A 22,033-nucleotide genomic window follows, 5' to 3' on the forward strand; every position below is an offset into this window, starting at 1 on the left:
CAATATCTTGTAGAATTCTACTGGGAAGCCATCAGGCCCCGGCGATTTCCCCACATTTAGTTTGCCGATAGCCATCTTAATCTCATCTATTGTCAGATCCTCCTCCAATAACTGTGAGTCACAATCCGAAACACTAGCAAGATTCACACTATCCAGAAAGTCAATAGTCCCGACAGGCACAACAATTTCACTCTTATATAAATGCATGTAATAATCCCGAAAAATATTGTTTATTTCTTTCGGCATAAAAGTGATTTGGCCATCCTTATCTTGAATAGATGCAATTGATCTTTCAGCCTCCCTCATTCTCAATCTATATGCCAACCATTTATCACACTTCTCACCCTTTTCAAAATAATCACATTTCAGGTTACAATATATTCTTTCTGTCTTCTCCTCAATTATGCCATTAAGTTCCTTTTTCAGTACCCTCAATTCAGAAATAGTATCTCTGTCAGATGGGTCAGCCATAACTGTCTTTGATAAAGCATCAACCCTAATTTCAAGTTCCTTCTGTCTATTAGCAGTTTTCTTTCTCAATCCGCACGTCAAATTAATCGGATAATCCCTCATAGTGCATTTTAAAGCTTCCCAGACCACTTCTAGCCGCACATCACCAGTATGATTTACTGAAACAAAAAAGTCAATTTCTGCCTTCAACTTATCCACCTCTTTTTCCATCTTTAAAAACGCATTATCCATTCTCCACATGTACGTTCTCCGAATAGTATTTCCCAAGTCAATGTTCATCCTTACGTGAGCATGATCCGACAATAAGATCGGGCCAATCTCGCTTGACATAAAATTCTTGGTCATCAGACCAGCTGTCAACATGTCTAGGAATAAACTGAATGTGCACCTGAGTAAAAACTGTACTCTCTAGCATGCGGATGTTGCAACCTCCAACAATCTCGTATAGCATGTTCCTCTAACAAGTTTTTAAGAGAAACATAGTGACGATCACTATGTCTAAAATTTCCTGGCACACTCCTATCCAAATCCTTATTCAAAACAGTATTAAAGTCACCACCAAGAATGATGTTATCTGAACCCAAGTCTTGAAGCGTCTGCGCCACTTGCCTAAAGAATGAACCATCATCTACTGACGGGGCATAAATATTACATAACGTCACCAAACAACCTTGAATATTAACCAGTAAAGCCACCATCCTGCCCTCATTATCTGATATTTCCTGTATAATCCTCAAAGGACAATTCCTCCTGATTAAAATTACCACTCCTCTTGATCGAGATGAAAAACTTGAGCCATATACATAGCTCCCAACCTTTTTTGTCTCCAAGGAGGGTGAAAACACCCGATTTTCTTTTTGGCGGGTGAGAGGCCCATAGAAGTGAATGGGCGCCTCAGGGACTTGGCGGGTGATTCATCTGCTTTCAAGGCGGGTGACACCCGCCAAAAGCGGGTGAGTTGAGAGCTATGCATATATCCTTCCAACCCAACCTTTTCTAAGGCTACCAATTTCCTCTTTAAGTAAATGAGTCTCTTGAACAAAACAAACATCGCACTTCAATTCTCAGTCACTTTTCTTAAATGCTCTCTGGCTATGCCACCCCTTCTCTACTCGTCTCCACGCTCCTTCCTTCAAAGCTAGTATCGCCATCTTTTTTTATGTATTTTTAGTGTTAGTTTAAATTAAACGTTCACACTACTAAAATATACAAAATGCCTACATATATTAACCGGCACCTGTATAGGTAAACCCAGGCTCTTGGGATCTCTCACCATCTATTCATTCCTCTTTGCATACCATCCAATGTCTCAAACAACACTGGAGCCTCTTTCATTTATTACTGCTGTAGCCTTGTCTCATCGCAACGGTTGGCGTGCTAAACTGTTCTGTCAAACATGGGTCATATGCATAAAACACATTTCACTATGAAAGCGAACACCAATTGGTTTGCGCGTGCTGGCTCTTCTATCGCTGCCATTACAGCACTGAAAAAGAGCGCGGTTTTTTTGTTAACACGAAAAAAAGGCGCGAGGGCGTCTTTTTTGCTAGGTGACCGACCCATTCCGGTGCACGGGTGCATGTGTTCTCTACGAAAGAAGGAGGCGCTGCTTTTAAGTTTAAGGGTGGCTTGTATTTCGTGTTTCCTGTGGGCAGTCACTGCCTTTCTTTTTCCCGCCCTCTGGAATCTACAGTATGTGTCTGCACTGCAGTAGGAGGGAGGTCTTTCTGAAATCTCCCACTTCGAAGGGGGCGGTCCTATATTTCCCCCCTTCCAGTGAAGGGGCAGGCTAGGCGCGGCTATTGGTTGCGTGCAGCGAGCCCTTTAGACAAGTAGTATATTGGTGGATAAAAGGCGGGTAGTTCAAAACCCCTCAGAACAAATTAGCGATAGCCGGGCCATTACAGCGAAGCACTGCGATCTCAAGCGGACTTGCCCTCCCCCCTCATTCCAGGGTCGACATGGCGACTCCCCCCAAAAGGATGTGCATCAGCCCAGTGTTTGAGAGCAGTTTTGAGAAGCGATCTCGGAAACTGTCGATTGAGGGAAACATAGGTGAGTGCTGCTTTCGTCCCGGAAGGCAAAGTGCATGTGACTGGCTGATTCGACCGAGCCAGGGTCTGAAGTGGAGGCATCAGCAAGTACCTTTGTCACCTAATGGACGTGTGTATTCTCTGTTTGTGTAAGCTAATTGGGTGCTGGTCGTTTTGTATTCGACCCATGTTCATTTGGCGCCCAAAGGCATTGGCGCCAAATTAGCGTTTGCCGCCTGATGCCTTGCTGTGCTGGTGCCCACCCGACGTTCGTGCGTTGCAAGGAGTGGCTTTATTTTCAGCCGCATTTCCCTGATATAGCCAGTTATGCATCTACGACAGGGGCTCTGAAACCTCACTATTTCGGGGGCATCGGTTAAAGCAGCTGTGTTTCATGAATGACATTGAGGTACACCTCGGTCTGAAGTTGCTTTTTCTGTATCCATGCTCCCCAACACTCTATCTGTCAGGAAGGGGGATATTTTGAGAAAGGAACTGAACGTGTCCTTTAACTTGCATTCGTTAGGTTTTTGAATGGTGAATGTACACATTAAAATAGCAACATTTCCTCAAACCTAACTTCTCCCTTCTCAGACACGTAGAGCTGGCGTATACGTGTACCATGAGCTGCATGCAGTATGTTCGGATAAACAACAACTTTCTTTCAAGTTACTTTTTTATTTACGTTATTTTGCGGCGTTTGGTAACATTACGTCACGGTATGTAGAACTCGCACCCCCAGTCATAACCACCACCACTGACCCAATTTAAAATGTGCAATGAACCGCTGGCATGGACGATTTTAGTGTATTGCAGTACAGCTAGGGGAATGGCCGATGGGGGGGGGGGGGGGGGGAGTCTCCAGGTGTTTAGTTAAGTGCCCACTGATGGCCATGCTAATCCATAGCCATTCCTGGCTCTGCCCGCCCAAAACACCTCCTCGTGGGAACTCTTTGAGCTCGCTTTACTCAACAAGCCTTATCAAACTTTGCACTGGAAGTGCCTGCCAGTGTTTGCTCAAAGCAGTCTTGTGAGAGTAATGACTTACGTGGAGTTGTAAACACGCTACTGGTATGTTTTACTAAGCCATCTCTTAGCCACTCGAATTATGAACACGTCATTCCCCGAAGTCCTGTTTCAAACAAACATTGGCAAAGCCAATATTTTTGTTGCTTTGCGCATACGCTTTAAGCACTTGCCAGGCACTCCTATTGGCTGCCCGGGTATTCGCACTTGCTACCAACAATGGGTAGTTAATACCGCTACGATTGTGCCTGGGAAGTGTCTTTCCCATAACTACACCAGCCCATTGCCAATACATTATTATCCGGGCCTCACCCCATGTAAAGTTGAACATTCCTATGTGGGAGTATTCTTTTTCATTCGAACAAAGTGGAGACTTTCCTGCTCTTGAATTTGATTTCTAACTGTTTGACCGGTTGGGGGTGTTTTCTTATAACCATGGGTGCATTACTATAGTAATTATACCCTGAGCAGAGGCTCATTTTCTTATAAACATTGGTTTGTGGACTTTCTAAACCGAATCTTGGTGCCTTGGGGTCCCGATTGCCGCTGCACTTTATTGCCAGAGCCCCATCCCAAAACATGTGCTTTAACCATTTGATGAAAATAAACTGCACGGGAAAGAATTAGACCCAGACCTCTCTGCCAGCGCCTTGATTTTTGGGGTGAAAACATTTGATTATTGGGATGTTTCCTACAGAGTTTATTTTTTGTTTTGCTTAGTATGGGAAAAGTGTTGTGGAATGTGTGGAGCTTGCATCGCAGAGCTCCACTCCACCATCTGTCATGCACCTACCAGGCATGGAGCATTTCCCACTGAAGGGTCACTGCCACTCAGTGCTCCAGATAGGATTTTGGCGTGAGAGTATTTTACTCCCGATTTTTAGAATTGGAGAGTAAATCCAATTTCAAGAATAAAGAATTGAGTTGCCTCCTTTACAAAAGTAAACCGTGTCTGACAACTATCCAAATGTGCGTACAATTAAAACTGTACGAAAGAAAACATTAGTGACAAAATCTTGTAGATGCGTACCACCCTGCTTCATCTTTATGATACTTTGACACTAAAACTTTGTTACGAACTACTAATCAAGTCCGTCACTCTACCAGCATCACTTCTCTTCCTCTTGGGCCTACTGTTGCTGCCTGACACTACCTGCTTGACAGCCACTCCATTCACTCCGTTTCCCCTGAATATATGATGCTCTGCCTCACCCTGAAGTGTTGCTATGTCACGTTTTCCATTGCTCTCACTCTGCCTGTCCCATCTCTGCATTCTACTATTTCCCTCCTACATTGTGCTGTATCGGTTGATGTACATCTCTTCTGCTCGTGTCATTACTCTGGCTATATCGGTTTTTCATTTTCTCTGTTGTGGCTGCTACTCCTTTGATTATCGTTCTTGCACAGCTTCTTATGTTATTGTCTAGTCTTGCTTTTCGATTCCCCGCTCTCCCCACCTGCTGTTCATCTGTTTTCTTATTTTACTGTCTTTTGCTCTGCTTTGATCCCTCTCCTATTGCGTGTGTACCATTTACCTCTATGTCTCACTTTCTTTGTTGCTCTCTTCCTCTTGCTTGTATTCCTGTTTTGAATTTCTAGTACGTTCTGTTCTTTCTCCCCCGGCCCACTTTGTTCTCCTGTATTGCTTATGGGTTCAGAGTAGCTCTTCATCTCGTTATTTCTATTTTGCCATTGACTCTGGATGATAGATCAGGGGCAACGTGCTAGCCTTGGAAGAAAAACAAAACGGCACAACACAGGTTCGATCCTCATTTGCATTTGGAAACCTCTGGCTATTAAGTACGTTATTTATCATAGCATCAACCAAAATTAAAGCTGAAAATGCCCTTTTCTATTTACAAATCTAGTGCAGCTTTACTTGGATGTGCGCAGATCTTCTTTTGGTCATTGGGCTGGGAATGAGTTGGAGGTTTGTCTCACCAGATGCAGCACTTGTTTGAATGCAGATGCTTTTCACCAGCACTGAATGCCGTTACAGGTGTGGCAGCCCAGATGAGCTACGTGTGTTCTGTGCATTACAAATATAGCAGCTCTTGTGGGAAGGGCATGCTCTAATTCTGAGCCATTACAAGTATAGCAATGGGGGGCAAATTAACCTGGATATCTTGTCTTTGATTTGTTCCAAAGGAAAAATAATTTTATTTTCCACACAGATTTGTGCGTTGACATGATGGTTTCTGAAAGAGTTTATTTAGATTTTTATATAAAGTACAGACAGGGGTACTCATGTCCCCATGTGGTCAGACGACACGTGTTTCGACCCGTAGGTCCTTCTCAAGGCTGATGCATATCCAAAATCATGTATTGTGCCAGTTTGTGGTTTAGGTGACATTGGTGTGACATGGTGTATGTAACATATGCGCAACGTGCATGATGTTAGGTGAGAATTAGTGGTGTAATGCATTACATCATACATTTTCATTTTGAGTCGGATCTATCATTAATGAGAACAGGGGAGATATAAGGAGAGAGGGAAGTAGGCAAGGTCAGCATGGGATCTGGGTAAGAACAGTGTATTTGTGTTGTCAGGATTAGAGTTCCTCTTGTATTCCGGTCCAATGCCCCCTGTGGGGTTCTGGTAGGAAAATGGATTGGTCCTGTATATACAGTGTTTCCAGTTGGGCCCTGTTGTAAATAGATAATGGAGTGGGTTAATGGTGGTGAGGTGGGGATCCCTAGTCCTATGGGCTGGAGTGATCTAATTGTTAATTGGCCATATAGTAGTACAGGTACCCTGGTGATTTGGGGGTCGCCTGTGGGTGGGTTATCCTGCTGATAGGTGGGCTGTTTGTCCCGTCTGTCTTGTGGCTGGTGATACTAATATGGTGCAGCTGACTTGGTAACGGTCCATTTAGAGTGTCATTGCACGTGTAGTTAAGCATACCAGTTCCTGCTGTGAATCCGGATGGCTGATTTACTACGTTGCTTGCGGTGATTAAAGCTTGGTTGCAAGTTAGTGGGCTTGGTTAACGTTGTAGGTAGTGCTAATCCTGTTGCGTGGTTGGCTCTGTGTGGCCAGTGTGCACAAGTTTATAGGCTGGCAGTGATGAGTGAAAGCGCTTGCTAGTACTTGGCCGGGGATCTAATAGAGGGATGAGGCCAGCGGTGTGCGTGGGCATGCACCTAAAATTAATATAAGGTTGTCTTGATGCGGTCAATCCACGTGCACAGGGTGCCTTGCTGGTGGGTTCTAGGGCAATTCATTTTTTTTTTTAATTCAGGGAGCCTATTTAGGCCTGGTGGCAGTTGCCCTAATGTGGCTAAGGGTCCCGAAGGGCTTGGTCTACACTACTCGGGGTGCTTACCTGGCTTTTTGCTGCTGCGGCCATTGTGAAAAAAATGACTCAATTTGAGCCATCATGCAGTGTAATGCGAATGAGTGAGCAGTGGTCCCCGTCTAATCTACGCATGCCCACTGTTTGAACACTTTGCATTCGTGCACGGACACTCGAGGTGGAAGTGACCAGCGATTCTTGACTCGTCTGCGCATGCGCACTAGGTGCATGCGCACTAGGTGAACACTTGTATTCGCGCGCATGGGCACTCGGGGTGGAGAATTGCTGGACGGATGCCTGGAAGATCCCACAGTGCTCCCGGTTGTGGGTGCGTGGATGAGGTGAGGGGGAGTGGCATAGCCATCCCAAAAGCAAAGGTAGCACAGTTGGGGGGGGGGGGGGGGTTGTGTAATTTGCTAATGGGGAGGTAGTGTGGAGCTGATTGTCTCCTGGGGGTTGATGCCCATAACTTTATTAGGATGGTGTGGAAGAAGTGCAATTGCTAGAGTAATTAAAGAGGTTGGTATAGATAACTAATGGTCCTCAAACCATGCTTTAAGATGTCTTTGGTATCGGTGACCCATGGGAGTAGTCGATGGGTGATGAGGCCGGGGGTGGCTGGTCCCACCTGGGTTGATAAACATGGGTTGTTTGGATATGTGACCCATGGGAATTGGGTAATGATGCCCTGAGTGGCTTGTCTCGCCCGTGTTGTGGGCGGTCTATTGGACTGACGGGTTGTGGTGTAGTCAGTTGACTTGGGGCCTGTCTAATTTAGGGCTGCATGGTGTATATTACAGGTTCCCTGGTGGTTGATATGAATGGAGGTCGAAGGTCATGACTCGTGGGCAGCGCAGGGAGGGGTAAAAAAAGATACGGCAAAGGTGGGCAGTGGCTGTTACAGAAATACATTGTGATCATGTTCGCTATTTAGAACATTTTTCACACATCTATAGTGGCAGATGATTCTTGCTTCTTCCTGTCGTAGACTCAATATTCTATTGCCTCCTCTTGCTCCCATCTTTACTGTCTGTAGTCCGATGAATCTTATCTTCCATCTGGTGGTTCTTCTGCCATGGTTGGCCAGGGGCAGTGTTGGGTCCTGGGAGTGAATGCTGTTCAGATGTTCTTATTCTGATCCGGACCTCCCGGATAGTGCTCCTTATGTATATCTTGTCACAGACACATATGTGCATATATTAAATATTTAGTTTACAGTTGAGGTGTTCAGTGATTTTGAATCGTGATAGCCTTTGAAAGTTGCACATTTGGTTTGGGTTGCATATCTGCACATCTAACATATGCCACATTTTGTGAAGCCAATCGGTATTTGACTGCTGAGCCAATCTTTTGCTGTGATGCTTTTCTGAGATAGAAAAGATGGGCGTAGTATGATGCGTAATGTTGGAGCTCTGCTAAATGATAAACTTGATAAGGTTTTAGGCAAGGTCTAATATGTTCGTCCATTAGTAGCAGGTTCCAGTGTTTTGCCAGTATTCTTTGTATTTTGTAGCTGTCCATGTTGTACCTGCTTACGAATCTGATTGTTGACTCTGCAGTTGTTGGTTGATCTTTCTTGGGGTTAGTAGTTTCTCTCTTGGTATAGCGGCTGTTATGAGTTTTGCTTCTGTGAGGTTTTTGTTGGTGTAGCCTCTGTTTATGAACCTTTGATCTAGTAGCTTGCATTCTTCGTCAAAGTGTTCTTGTATATTGTGGATCACACTTTTCCTGTGGCAGCTCTTTGCATGTAGGACCGAGTTGACCTCAGTTGGTTTACGAAAAGTTCTTGTAGTGATTTGGTTGTCTTGTATTATGATTTTTGAATCCAGAAAATCAATTTGATCAGTGTTGATGTGACTAGATGGTTCTATTCCATAGTTCCTCAGATTGAGGTAGTCAACATATTTTAGTTCATCTGGCGTTCCTTTCCGAGTATGACATCGTCTATGTACCGTGACCAGTTAACAATTAGGTCAGTGAATCTTGTCTCTCTCATGGCGTGTTTCTGTTCGTATGAATGCATGAAGCAGTTGGCTAATGCTGGAGCATAGCTGGCTCCCATTTGAGATTCCCCTTGTTTGTTTTATAATATTTGCCATTGAAGATTAATATGTTGGTTAATGAGAATTTGAGAAATTCCTTAGTCATTTCAGCTTGTTCCAGGTGTGATGCTGATTCATTGGTTAGTAGGTATCCCAGGCTTTGGATAGAAAGTTCATGATCGATCGATGGATGTGTATAGGGCCTTTACATCTAATGTGGCCATTAGGAAATTGGGTTCCCATTTGATCTGTGAAAGTATGGCCAAGGTGTGCATAGAGTCTCTGAGGTAAGTTAGTGTCCTGACTAGTGGTTGGATGACATTGATGTATCTTGCAAGTGTTTCTGTTAGTCATCATATTCCACTCATGATAGGTCGTACTTCTGGTATTTTGTCAAATTTGTTGTGAATTTTTGGCAGGAAGTAGAGGGTGGGCATAATCGGATGATCTGTAATGAGGAAGTCATGATCTTCATCTGTGATAAACCCTTGTGTGTTAGTGCTTTAGTAGATCCTTGTGCTCTATCAAACATTTTTGTTGGGGGTTATTGCAGAGTTTTCCGTAACTGCCTGGCGCCCTGAGGTGGTTTTCAGCCATTCTGATAGTCTGCTTTGTCCATTATGACAATATTTCCACCTTTGTCCGCCTCCCTAATTATAATACTTTCTTCATTCCGTTCTTTCAAGGTGGTAAATTCGATTCTGGACAGATTGCCTCTGTCTTGCTTGCGATTCCGTTGGTCTTCTAACTTGTGTAAGTCGTTGGTGACTGCCTGCTGGAATGTATCGATATAGTTCTCTGCGGTTGAGGTGTGAACCTGGATTTGTTCTTGAGGTCTGGGATACTCATTGATATGTTTTTGATCCCAAGTTCTCTCTACATTCGGTCTTGATGTATGCTAATGTAATCAAGAGGTGGATGTCTTCCAGGTCACCTATGGTAAGTGAACTTGGTTGAGGTGTCTCTTGTCTAGGTTTATATATCGTCTGTTTGGTGGCAAATAATTTGGTCAATTTGAGGCGACGCGTGAATTTGAACAGGTCAATCTGAATACAAATTGTTGCTTGAGGGCGAGAATGATAATCCTTTGTTTAGTACTTCGATCCCAACTGTTCTTTGCAGGATAGATTCATAACTAAATGTTGTTCGCCTGTCCCGCAGCTTGTTTGACTGTTCTTCCTCCATTTCTCTTGCGTCGTTTGCCTGGTCTTCCGCCTCTCTGGTACCATGAAATTTACTGTTTTCTTTACTTGCGGTTTGGTGCTATTTGCTAGTTGGTTGTTTGTCCGTTGCATGTTTGTTTGGTTCTGCTGTTTCTTCTTGTCCGCTGAGCTCGCTAGTGAGCTGTTAGGTGTACTTTCTCTGGATTTTGGTTTATCCTGATCGTATTTGGCTTGATAGGTGAATACTCTGTCCTCTCTGTAATCTTTGTCGTCTCAGAAAAATGTTGACCTCGTCCTGGTGGGTTTTGAGGATTCTGTACATTGTTTTAAAGTTCTTTTCTTTGGTTCCGTTTGGTGCATCATAGTCTTCAAGTTCTTCAATGAGGGTAACAACTCTTGCATGTTCTATTAGTAGGTGTTATAACAACAAACAGGGTTAAGTTGTGGAGAAACAAGGGAGGGCACGGACAAGCCGTTGGTTTCCTTTGAACCGTTAATAGGATAAGACGTGGTAGCACAAAAATAACGGTTTTATAGGAAAATATGTTTAATTCATCAGTTTCTAAAGCAAAGAACTGGAGTTCGAGGATCTTTAACCCCAAGTGCAAGGGGTGACAAGGGAGTGGCAAATTTGGGTTGGTACATTGCTGTCCAGAACTGAGGATTAGATTCTGTGGCGGTGATATGACCTGGATTAGGTCAACTGTTCATATTCCGTTTCCTGTGTGGATATTTTAATTATTCCCGTGGGTCACAGAGTCAGAAATACTTGAGGTCCAACAACTGGAAATGCACAGACTAAAAAGGGCCAAGGCCAAGTGGTGAGGGGAAGCTCTTCTAAAAATTGCACTCTTTCCATCTGGGTGCACGCAGGAACGGTTGTTATCTCACAATATCTTATTCCTTTAAGTGGAGATATTTGATGAAGGTCATGAGAGCCCTCATGACCTGTGGGGTCGACCGGTTTCAATGGCACTCATTAAAGGCCATCTTCATCAGGACCGTCCTTCCATGGGGGGTTAATCCGAAAGTTTCAGTGTGTCTGAAACGGAGACGAGCTCCTCCTCTTTGCACAGTGCGTGTGCTGAAGGTCTGTCACAGGCTGGCTGATCAGCGTCTCCGGTGGAGGTGTCTGCTTTTTTCAGTGGAACCGCTCGAAATGATTAGTAGGTGTTTCATCGTGGTTGAGCCTTGTATAAGGTTTGTTTCACACATCAGCTAGGTCTGAGTCTTGTGAGTCATCAAAATCCGGAAAAATTAGTATTCTTGGGCTTCTTGGAATTTTCTTTTGGTTCAGCATATTCCTGTGCATCTCTTCTATACATTTTTGGTTGAGGTCCTCTTGTTTGGTTGCATCTCTAAAATCATTCTGTAGATCCCCCCCTAGGGGCAAACAGTGCTCTGATGTCTTCATTTCTTGACATCATATATGCTACCATTTTGTGTGCGCATTCTTGGATTCTGTGGTATATTCCCAAGAGCAGGAGCAGTGGTCGTATCCCTAGTGTTTGGCAAAGTTAATGGATCTTGGGCTCTGATGGTCCTTTAGGGTTTACTGGGTCACAAGATCACAGGTTAGTGTTGAGGCATGGCCCATACCTCATTTGTTTTGTAGAAAAGGGGTGGGGGGGAAATTAACCTGGATATCTTATTTGTTTTGTTCCAAAGGAGAAAGTTTGATTTTTTTCCACGCAGATATAGACTAACCCCTCTTTGTGTGTGTAAACTTCCCTGCCGATCAGCAGGCTACATCCAACCTTGAGGCCTTAAAGTCCTTGCTGGCAGATGTGCATTTAAGAGGAGCTTTAAAAATGTCCCCGTTTTTGTTTTAGCTGGAGAATTTGGTTCTGCCCTGGTCACCATAGGATGCCACCTAGCAACCGACATTAAATCGTGCCAGACCTGCTCTCTTCATATATGCTGGTCTTTTTAAATTGACTATGTCGGGTGGGTGAAAATTACAACAGGCATAGAAAGTCACTCATCTACATCAGTCCTACACACAAGCGAACCCATACATTTCACCAGTTATTTGAATTTTAAATGAAGTAATTGTAAGATGATTTGATTACTCTGTATGGTTATCTTTGGTTTGTATATTTTTAATGTGTATAAAGTTTTCATTGACCACAGCACGTTAAAGTTTGTAGCATCATGCATTTGTGCACTAAATTGCTAAATATTTGAAACTTTTTTATGTTTTCTGTAGCGGCTGGGAAATCGACGTTTGTTCGAATGCTGGAGAAGGCAAGCGATGAGTGGGAGGTTATTCCTGAACCTATTGCCAAGTGGTGCAACGTACAAACCGATGAGGGCGAACACGAGGTCTGTCAGAAATGAGCTAAATATATTTCTTGAGCACCAATACTGCAGCAGCTTGGATGGGTAGCCTTTGTACTTTGCTCAAGATGGGATTGATGTGCTTGAATTAAGTGAGCAGCCGCTGCATGGTGGGCCTCTTTAAACCCCCCCCCCCCTTTTTTTTTTTTAGACTGCAGGGCTCGAAATTGAGGGGAGCTATTAAGCTCCTGTTTCTAGCTGAGGAGAGCTTGGTTAGCTTGACAACAGCTTCCCGGAGATACCTATGGCTTCCCTGGCCAATTGGTTCCTTTCAAACATGCACGTGTGACATTAACTTTTAGTATTTGAGAATGCTAGGAAAGAATAAATATGACACGTCTAGTACACATTTAAATATAACGGACAACGTTTCTGTGCATCAAGTTAAATTTGCGGTGCGCTCGGTACTCGCTCCTGGTTGCCCAGTGGTAGCTTGTGCCTACTGTGTTATGCCAGACACCCAGGGACTCATTTAGCTCCTGCTCAATGAATCTTGATTTTGAACCCTGATGTTTTCTAGACTTGCTTAATGTAGAAAAGTGTACGTGTATGTGGCATTTGCTTGGGTCATAAAATAACAATGTTAGAGAGGTGTGATTCAGTGGCTAGTTTGCATATGCATAACAAAAGCAACACTTGCTTGAATCTCTCTAGATTTCCACTTTATTTGCTGGCTAAAAAACATGCAAATTAACATACTCATTTGGTTCATATTGCAAAATGACTCTGGACAATAGCTTTACATGAAAGTCTGTTTTATATGAAAGTTTAAAAACATTAGGACTAAAGTGTTGCAATAACTTTTTTGTTAATCATTCAAAAAGAAAATATTTCGCAGGTCTGTAATTCAAGGCCGCTGAGGGCCATTTCATGCCTGGTGAACTATTTCTAATGGTTTCTGTGATGAATCCTGCACAGTCCTCACTAAACCCCAGCCTTAGTCTCCTCCCACGTGGCCAGGAGAAGGCAGTCTCTACCTGATCCTAAACCTGGGGGTGGTATCATGAGGGAGGATCACATGGCAGGAGACGGCTGTCGGGGAGAAGTGTTGACTCCCCTGGGAGAGATGCAGTATTCATTTTGCTATGAAGATGAGATTCCCATAATCCCCCAAATACCTAATGGCATGCTGTCGGTGTACAAGTCCCTCCTATAAAACTACCCAAAGAGCATGCTATGAAAAGTCATCTAACCAAAATAAGATGCATACTTTGGGTGCAGGAATTAAATGGAACATACTCCTAATTGTCAAGATCATGCCTTAAATAGAGATCCTAACCCAATCTTAAAACACAAATCTTTTACACACCACCTAACTCTAATTTCACAAAGCAATCCCATACTAATCAAAATCCTAAAACTACTATGGACTTCAGGATCCATAATGCTCTTGGTACTGGACGAGGAAGAGGGGCTCACGAGTTGGTAAGGATCAACAATGCCATTGAGCATTCTAGTTGTTACAGACCTGAACATCTGAGTGCTGGGTCCGCCGCAGAAAGGAGAATGCTAGCTGATGCAAGTCGGGGAGGCCTGCAACTTTGCAGTGTAAGTACAGTGGGAAGCAGTGTCTGGACGAGAAGCCCAGCTGAGTGAGATGTGATCTGTTAGTTAATATCTTTTCTGACCTGTATGAACCCCAGTACTTTGCTTGCACTTGGTCATTATTTTCCCTTGTCCCTAGGTGAGTGAGTTCCCCCCCCCCCCAATCCCCTCACCTAGTTTAAAAATGTTTTATGTGTGACATTTATGTCCCTCCATAGTGTTTGGATGGAGTTTCCTATAACCTTTGGCATCGGCTGGGTTGCCCCTGTGAATTTCTCTTTCAGGTATTTGGGTGTACTACTGTTCCCAAGTAGTAAAGAGGGATTGTCAACCCCTTCACATTTTCTAAGTGAGCCAGCACACCCCACCTTATGTGGAGCACTGGCGGGGTGAAGCAATGTATCCCCTTTCTTACCTGGTAAAATTTTTGTTACAATTGCACGTTTACTTGAATGGCTGGTGGCAGTGGTTACTCGCAGGCAGTTAATTCAGCCCCGTTAACACATCATTGTTAGAATGGTGGGTTCCTTCGTTTTCGCCATTTTTGTGTCTGTTGCTTCGAAGGTCTCTTAGTGGAGAGAATCCGACCAGCAATACTTGTTCTTAGACTGCTGTAAAAAGGTGCCAGAGCCTCGAGTATCTATAGTATCCATTGCTGGGAGCCTCCTCTGACGACAGCGGCTGCAAGTTCCCCATCAGTGTCACTGTCCAGTTCGCTCTTCACCAGACCAAGAATCCAGGGACTGGGTCCTGTGCGGCTGCATCCTCTCTGAAGTGCTTCTTTTCTCCCAAGGTACTGTGGGCTTGTGTATCACTGTCTGGTGTGCATCCTGTGAGGCTGAGTGGGGGATTTGTGTGGTTGGGAGTTTTCCTGTATCACTTGCCCAGGCTTCTTGCTGGAACACCTTTAGGGAGCTTTCTTAGAAGTCCCCGAACACTTTAACTAACTCAAAGTGAATACTTGTTGAAGATAACCTATGGAACTTTTGCCTACACCTGGACCCCTAAGGGCCCTCTTCTACCTCTGAAAGAACTCCTGCAATAGACTAGGGAAGGACTAAAGGGAGATTCTGCCTTAAGTATAAAGTGAAACTACCTACTTGCTAAAGAAGTTAGTTTGGTATCTATCCCTGTGAAAGAAGTTGGTGTTTAAGTTTATGCTTAGAGTTGCAGTGTGCATATCAAAGTTGCTTTACTTTTGAATGGCGTTTCCCCCTTCTGAAAAGGAAAACGTTGGTACTGTTTTATCATTGCTTAACTGAATGAGTATAAAAGCTTACCAATAGGGTTTACCTGCCTTGAATAACACTTTGTTCAGTGTACATAAGGTGTTACTTTTCCTGATCTGCTTTACACAGACCTAAACAGTCATTGAGTTAATACTTGCCTTTGAGTTGCTTGAAGCCCTTTTAAAGTATATGGGTCCTTGGTTACCTTGAATAGCTGCTGATCATCTCCCCTGAGAACATTTCCAAAATGGTAATGAGGCCCATTACTTACTTTGCAATACCTTGGGTCCGTCTTAAAGTGTAATTGGGGTTTACTTTCCTTGAATTGCTGAGTGCATTCAGAAATGGATATTGTGTGTTAATACTTTTGTCATTGAGTAGCTTAAGGCCTCTCCAGAAAGTATGAGTTGTTTTTAGAACTCTGAACGGAGTTCTAAAAAGTAATGTTGCAAATAGTATACCAACCGGGCTGGTTGAGTGTCGTTGCATGACTGACCGGATCTACTACCCTTTCATTACTGACTGTATTATATCGAACCTGGTTTTACTCCCCAAGAATAGCTGATTGCATTCTGAATGTGTAATCGGTTTGACTCACCTTGAGCTGCTGATTGCTATTCTTAAAGTTGTGTTTTGGGTTGTATCCCCTTTATAATTTTGTTTGTTATTCTTTATTGCCCCAAAATGTATCTGGGCTTAATTGTTTTTAAATAAACCATTTATTTTTACAGTACATAGTGTTTCTTTGGACGGCATGTATGCTACAATTTCTTTGTACCAAACTACAGCTCGCTCTTTTTCTTGATAAGCCGTGCTGCTCTGTCCATGCTAACAAATTCCCAGGTGGTAAAGTCTTGTACTAAGAGTGGAGCTTATGTACTGCCTCTGATGTATGGTTTTATGAAGCCCTTAGTTGGACTCCAGAAAACAGTTGTAACATGCTCCTGAGTATGTGTGCGCGGCGGAACAACTGAGCTGTCGGAGCTCCGGTAGGCAGCTGGGCAGACCGCTGAAGATGCGCGGGAGCCAGCAGCGGAACAAACTCCAACGAAGACCAGTGAGTATGCCTGACACTAAAGTTGACCCCTCGGGAGCTCCGGAAAGGACATTGAAATACTTTTGATAACACGCAGCAAGGTTTGCAATTCCCCTTATATGGGACGCCAACTGAAACCTCTAACGCACATTGCCAACTACAAAAAGGCTGCAAAGGAGAAATGCAAGGGTGCGTAACACCCCTCTTGGGACACCAAATGGGGAAACCTGGTACCCACCTCAGGAGAGGGCTCAATAGTTAGTCCTGGCAGGCAAGTGGACCAGGAACAACGAGGTTTTGAAGCAGTATGATTGTGGCAAAACGTGTGGCCTGCTCAAAAGTAGTTGCTTTCATATCCTGACAATAATCAGAAGAAAGTGTGGCACTACCAGAAGTAGTTGCTGTGCTATCCTGACTTGCGTTTTAAGTGTAATGATACCTACTTTACAACCTATAAAAACAATTCCTTTGATGTTTTGAGAAACATTTGCATTAAGAAGGATATTGGGAAAGACACCAGTTGCTTTGATTTATGAACTTGCGACGTTTGCATTACCAAGATGAATATTGAGACATTGATTTGTGGAACAAGTGTTTATGAAGGAGACCTTTGCTTTGACGAGCAGAAGATCGCTTTTAAAGGAAAAGCTCTTTTGTATTGAACTTATTATGGAACTTCAAGGATATTCCTGCATTGATCCAGGGGAAGGGAATCCAACCCTGGTCCTAAGGAGCACTAACCATATTACTTTGAACTTTTACACTACTGTGTTGAAGACAGCCAAGTATTCCTTATGCTATTGTGTTGTATGTATTAATGTGAGGGTCAGACTTTTGAACACTACGTCATCTTTCTTTAGTTTAGTTTGCTAGGTAGGGAGATCCTCGTTAGGATAGGGAAAGATGGGCGTTTTACCTCAAGCTTTTTCATTTATAAATGACGATCTTTGAGAAAATGTTACTTCTGTGATGTCGTGCATTTCTGACCCCTTGCAGTACTAAGGGAACACCCTATAATTGAAGGCTGACTTAAATTAACCAGTCAGGAGAGGCTGAACTCAGTAGTGATCCCTTGCTCCTAATGTACCCCACCCGTTGTAAGGTATAACCTCATATCCAAACCTATTCTTTAAAGTCTGCAGCCCTATTCTACAAAAAACGTTCCAATGAGAAGGCCAGGAGACCTTTCTTAACCCTATGCCTAATGAGCATTATACACCCGGCTATCCAAGGATTTGAACAAAGCAACAGTGCGAAACCAACTCTCCCAAGCAGAGCATTGGTGTGAAGTCCTTGGAAAAATTTGAGGGGGCGGGAGTGCCTCCCTCCCCAACGGCTTTCATTGCTATATCCTTCTAAAGGGGTCTGCATGACTACCCGTGGAGTGGTGGGGGGCTTTAGTACCCTCCCCGTCAACCTTAATACATAATGAATTTGAGTGCCGTTGATTCACCATACTCTTCATAACTTGGTGCTTCACGCCAGATTCTGTGCTATGGGCTTTTTGACCCTTGCACTCCTTATGTACTACACTTATGCCGCATCAGTTCTCTGGTGCCATAGAGCTGTGAGTTTGGACCTGGCAGACTGAATGGTCAAAGTCCACTTTACCTTGGATTACCTGCATGTAGTCTGCCGCGTGGGTGCCTTACTTCAGCACACTATTCAGGATAGTCTATAGTTGCATGTTGAGGGGGCGTGTGTGGTGTGTGTGGGGGTGCTGGGGGGGGGTCCCCAATCCACTGCCCTGGGTGGAAAGGTAAGACTGCCCAGTCCTGTGGCATGGTTTACATTTGTTTCTGAAATCAATCTGCTCACTCAAGTCTCAGTCCCCTCCATCTCACGAACCTGTCACTTCACAACTGTCAGACATGTCTGTCAGTCTATTCTGTCGCTGATGCTGTCGCGAATTGGCTTTCAACCTCCCAGCCAGTGGAACATGCTGCCTTCCAAGGGGCCAATAGAGAGCTCGGACCCCAGCACGGGCTAGAAAACTCGCTGATGTGAACTTGGGAGATGTAAATTTTGGCTCAGAAGATCACATCTTCTCCTAAAGAGCCGAGCAATGACCCTCTCTGTATCCTTGGCCAGAGAATTCCTGCTTTCACTAAAATTTAATAAGCGGGCACCAAGCCAAGGCGCTTGCTCTAACATTGCATTTCATGATCTACAACCGTTAGTGTTGCCAAACTCGCGCAGCAGTTTAGACCCACGTGTTCCTAATGCACATAGGAAAGGAGCAGAAAGAGCACATTGCACTGAAAATGTTACCCTTCAGATAAGCAAACACTTAACACTTAACGCATACGCACGCAACACACCATACCTTGAGGGAGGCAATAAGTGAACGCCCTCTGTATACAGAAATAGGACACTTTGAAGCACAACACTAACCCTCAACAAATCTCACTGTTGCAGGTTTAAACTTTATCCCCACTTGCGGCATAAACCAATTCCACGCTTGCATTTGCAATAAGCTCCACTTATACTACTAATGGTTAAAGCACAAAGCGTTTTGAACTAACATCTACTGACTGTTAGTCATGGAAGTTAAAAAAAAAAAAGTTGCTTCTAAAGTAGTTCAAAGCATCTGTACATTCTCATATGAGGCATAAAACGTCTCGAGGTAAAGCATTGGCATTGAAATATACCATCTTAAATAACATTTTACTAAAAGCATTATCAAACCACGCAAGCCACATCTTGGCATCTTCAAGTATTGGCACTTGTCTAAGGGAGGAAGGGCTCATCCTCTGACAAACTGGCCTGTCACCTACTCCAAAGGCAATAGCTTCTCAATCCGTTCCACGAAGAGGGCCCACAGCTAGACCTGTATCCTTGGAGGCTGTAACCAGGGTGGAGTCTTCAAAATCTGCAAGAAAATAGCCAGTAATCTGCAGTCTCCACCTCCATACTTCTGTACTGCACTGGCCACCCATTCACCTCAAACTCTGGACATTCTGACCGCTCTTCTCTGCCTCCCTTGGCCTCTTCCATGGCCACCTACTTTCTCCTCCTCACCTATCGCAACAGCTGAGTTCTCTAGAATAGTCTGCTCTATGACATCCTCTTAGACTCCCCTCTCTCTCTCCTTTACTCCTCGCATCTTGGGCCTTGCCAAGAAGGCCCACTTTCAACTTTACCTCCGAGGCATTCTCCCTTTGCTCACCTTCCCTCAGAAGCTCAATGTCTCTAGAGCTCTGGTCCCCTCAAGGCTGGATTACTGTAACAGCCTCGCCCTCAACTTTGCTCTTTTTTCACTCCGTCCTTCAACTAATCCAGAATAGGGCTGCAAAACTTATCCTTATCCTCCAGCTCTGTCGCTGTATCCCTCAGCTCTCTCACTCTCCACTGGCTCCCAGTTGCTGCAAGGATCAAATTCAAGACCCTTTTCATCATCCACAAGGCTGTCTGGTGCCACACTAACTGCAGTTTTCTCTTACCAAATACTCTTCTTCCAGATCCCTTTGATCTTCTCGCTCCAACTCTCTGGTGGTCAAATGTTTCTCCAAGCAGAGAGCTGGGGCAGATCCCTCTCCTCAGCCGGCACCCTTCTATGGCAGTATCCTGATCTCGGTCTTGATGGACCCTTCAGTTCCGCAAACAGTCGAGACCTTTCTCTGCTCTCCTTCCCTCTCAAGCGCTAACCATCCCCTCGATTGGTGAGATTGGCAGCCTGGTCCCTCAAGTCATTAGGATCCTGGCCTTCTGCCCACTTGGCTCCAGCATTCACCTCCTGCTCCGCACTCTGGGCCCACACCCGCTCGTCAGGGTGGATTGCCTTTGCCTTGCACTTACCTGTTGGGTGGTAGCCCCCACCTGTGCTTGGAGTCACTTCCCATGCACTTACGGGGGTCCCTAATGGCGCTCTTCCCCACCCCAACACTTTCTTTTTCTGTCACATGGCCTAGTAGGACCGCTTGATTCATTGTCAATTTCAAAGTTTATTTGTTCCCTGGTCTTCTTCCCTTTTTGTCTTGTGGAGCTTTGGAACAGTCTTGCTGTATAATGTCCAATAAATATCTACAAGGGTCACCACTGTGGAAACTCCCTTCTTACCTAATCTTTTCACGGGCCCCTGGACCATGTAACCGCCTACGCGTAACCAAAACCGAGCTCTGAGAAGATCTGCTCTGGGCCATGTGCAAAGTGTGGGCGCAAACCATCCTCTAGCAGATGCCCAAACAAACTATGTATGGCGTCTAGATGGTTATCAAGTTGTACCCAGATCAAGGGAAAGGATCGCTATACGTGGTGTAATTTAGATGCTAGAGTCTGAACCAGGCAAGGTGCTTGGACTCCCTAAACAAAGCCATTAGCTAGATTAATGCATCTTGTAGCACGCAACAGAACTGTGTGATGCAAGTTGGAATCTGAATCTGTGTTTAATGATTGGATGAATGCTGGCTCAAACCGATCTGTTGTGTCCATCATTAGAAAGCATCCTCATTCTATAGATTCTGTTTACCACTATGTCTAATGCATTACTGTGGCGCTTGAGCGCTTCAAGGCACTTGCCTACGTGACATCAAGCAATGATCCATGTGCTACCTACATTAGCAACATGATGAACATGTCTTCACAGAATATTTCTAACACCAGAAATGTGGTGTTTACGTTTTAGGTGAAGTTATTCTGTGTAGGCCCCCTAAAGCCAAAACGAGACTAGTCTATTATGAGCAAACGTGAGGCATGAATCTGTGACTTTCCTATCCCTCTTGACCCCTACACGGTAGACTGGATAAAATACCACGTCACGGAAACCGCAAGGGGGTCCATTAATGCAGTCGTCAAATTGCAGGTTTGATGCCATGTCAAGCTCTGTCACGGAGTTCACAGCTCACCATTACAAGATAAAACTAACAATAAAACACTTTGGCTAGTTCCAAAATGGCGCTGGGTTTAGTCAACGGCTTGGCATTTCCTGCAAAAACCTGTTTTGGATGCATGCTCTTAAGAACATTGATTTTGTGAGCTATTAAGACTTGTTCAGGAGACCTGAATCTGTCGCCGACTTCACAAATATTAACTTCTTTGTTAACATCATTTTTTTTTTTTTTTTTGCATTTTCAGGAGCTTTCAACTTCTCAGAAAAGTGGTGGGAACCTGCTGCAAATGCTCTACGACAAGCCTTCTCGGTGGGCTTACACTTTCCAGACCTATGCTTGTCTGAGTAGAGTCCGAGCACAGCTTAAACCTGCATCTGCTAAACTGCTTGAAGCAGAGCGACCTGTTCAGTTTTTTGAAAGATCGGTTTACAGTGACCGGTAAGTCTAGCATATATTAACCTAATGTAATCTCTACACGTTTGTTGTGAACTGCAGCAAGTTGTTGGTGGCAGAGGTCAGGGTAGGTGACAAGATCCTAAAGGGGTAATTCAGTGAAAAATGTTATGATTTAAAAATGTTGGCCATAATAAGATAGTGATCAGTTAATGCTGTGCTCGCAACAATCGAGCAAAAGTCCCCTACTGGGAGCTTTTGCTTATTGCTGCTGGATAGCGGAGAATGCGCAGCCCGTTTAATTTTCCATCCAGCTGCCAATGGGAGCTAGGGGATTAAATGGCTATGCACCGCTAGCTTTAAGGTACATTCTCAGTGGCACCCTAGCCAACATTGTTGGCTAGAGTCTGACACACACCCCCCCTCTGAAGGCGTTGTGCAGTAGTAGTGTTAGCACAATGGTGTTAGTGCTCACGTATAGTGCAGGTACACTGCTCGGCCCCATGCTGCTGGCCAGGGACATCCTTTCCAAAGCTCTTCCCCTCCCCCCCCCCCCCCCCCTGCAGTACATGTTGGTTTTTGTGGGAGTTCACTTAAAAAGAAGGAAAAAGTGTGCTGCATGTGTAATAT

The 22,033-nt window shown here is 44.3% G+C and overlaps 1 protein-coding gene across 1 annotated transcript in view; it reads left to right on the forward strand.

Moving 5' to 3' along the window:
• Positions 1-2,246: 2,246 nt before the first annotated feature.
• LOC138581389 (deoxycytidine kinase 2-like) overlaps positions 2,247-22,033 on the forward strand; it is a 76,453-nt gene continuing 56,666 nt past the window's right edge. Inside the window, exons 1-3 of the mRNA XM_069652684.1 lie at positions 2,247-2,526; positions 12,241-12,356; positions 21,255-21,448. Coding sequence (XP_069508785.1) covers positions 2,433-2,526; positions 12,241-12,356; positions 21,255-21,448 — 404 coding nt within the window. The 5' untranslated portion in view covers positions 2,247-2,432. The remainder of the gene's footprint in view (positions 2,527-12,240; positions 12,357-21,254; positions 21,449-22,033) is intronic.

Source organism: Ambystoma mexicanum, chromosome 3p (genome assembly GCF_040938575.1).
Source record: "Ambystoma mexicanum isolate Mex_15411 chromosome 3p, UKY_AmexF1_1, whole genome shotgun sequence".
In the NCBI taxonomy this organism is placed as follows: Eukaryota; Metazoa; Chordata; class Amphibia; order Caudata; family Ambystomatidae; genus Ambystoma; species Ambystoma mexicanum.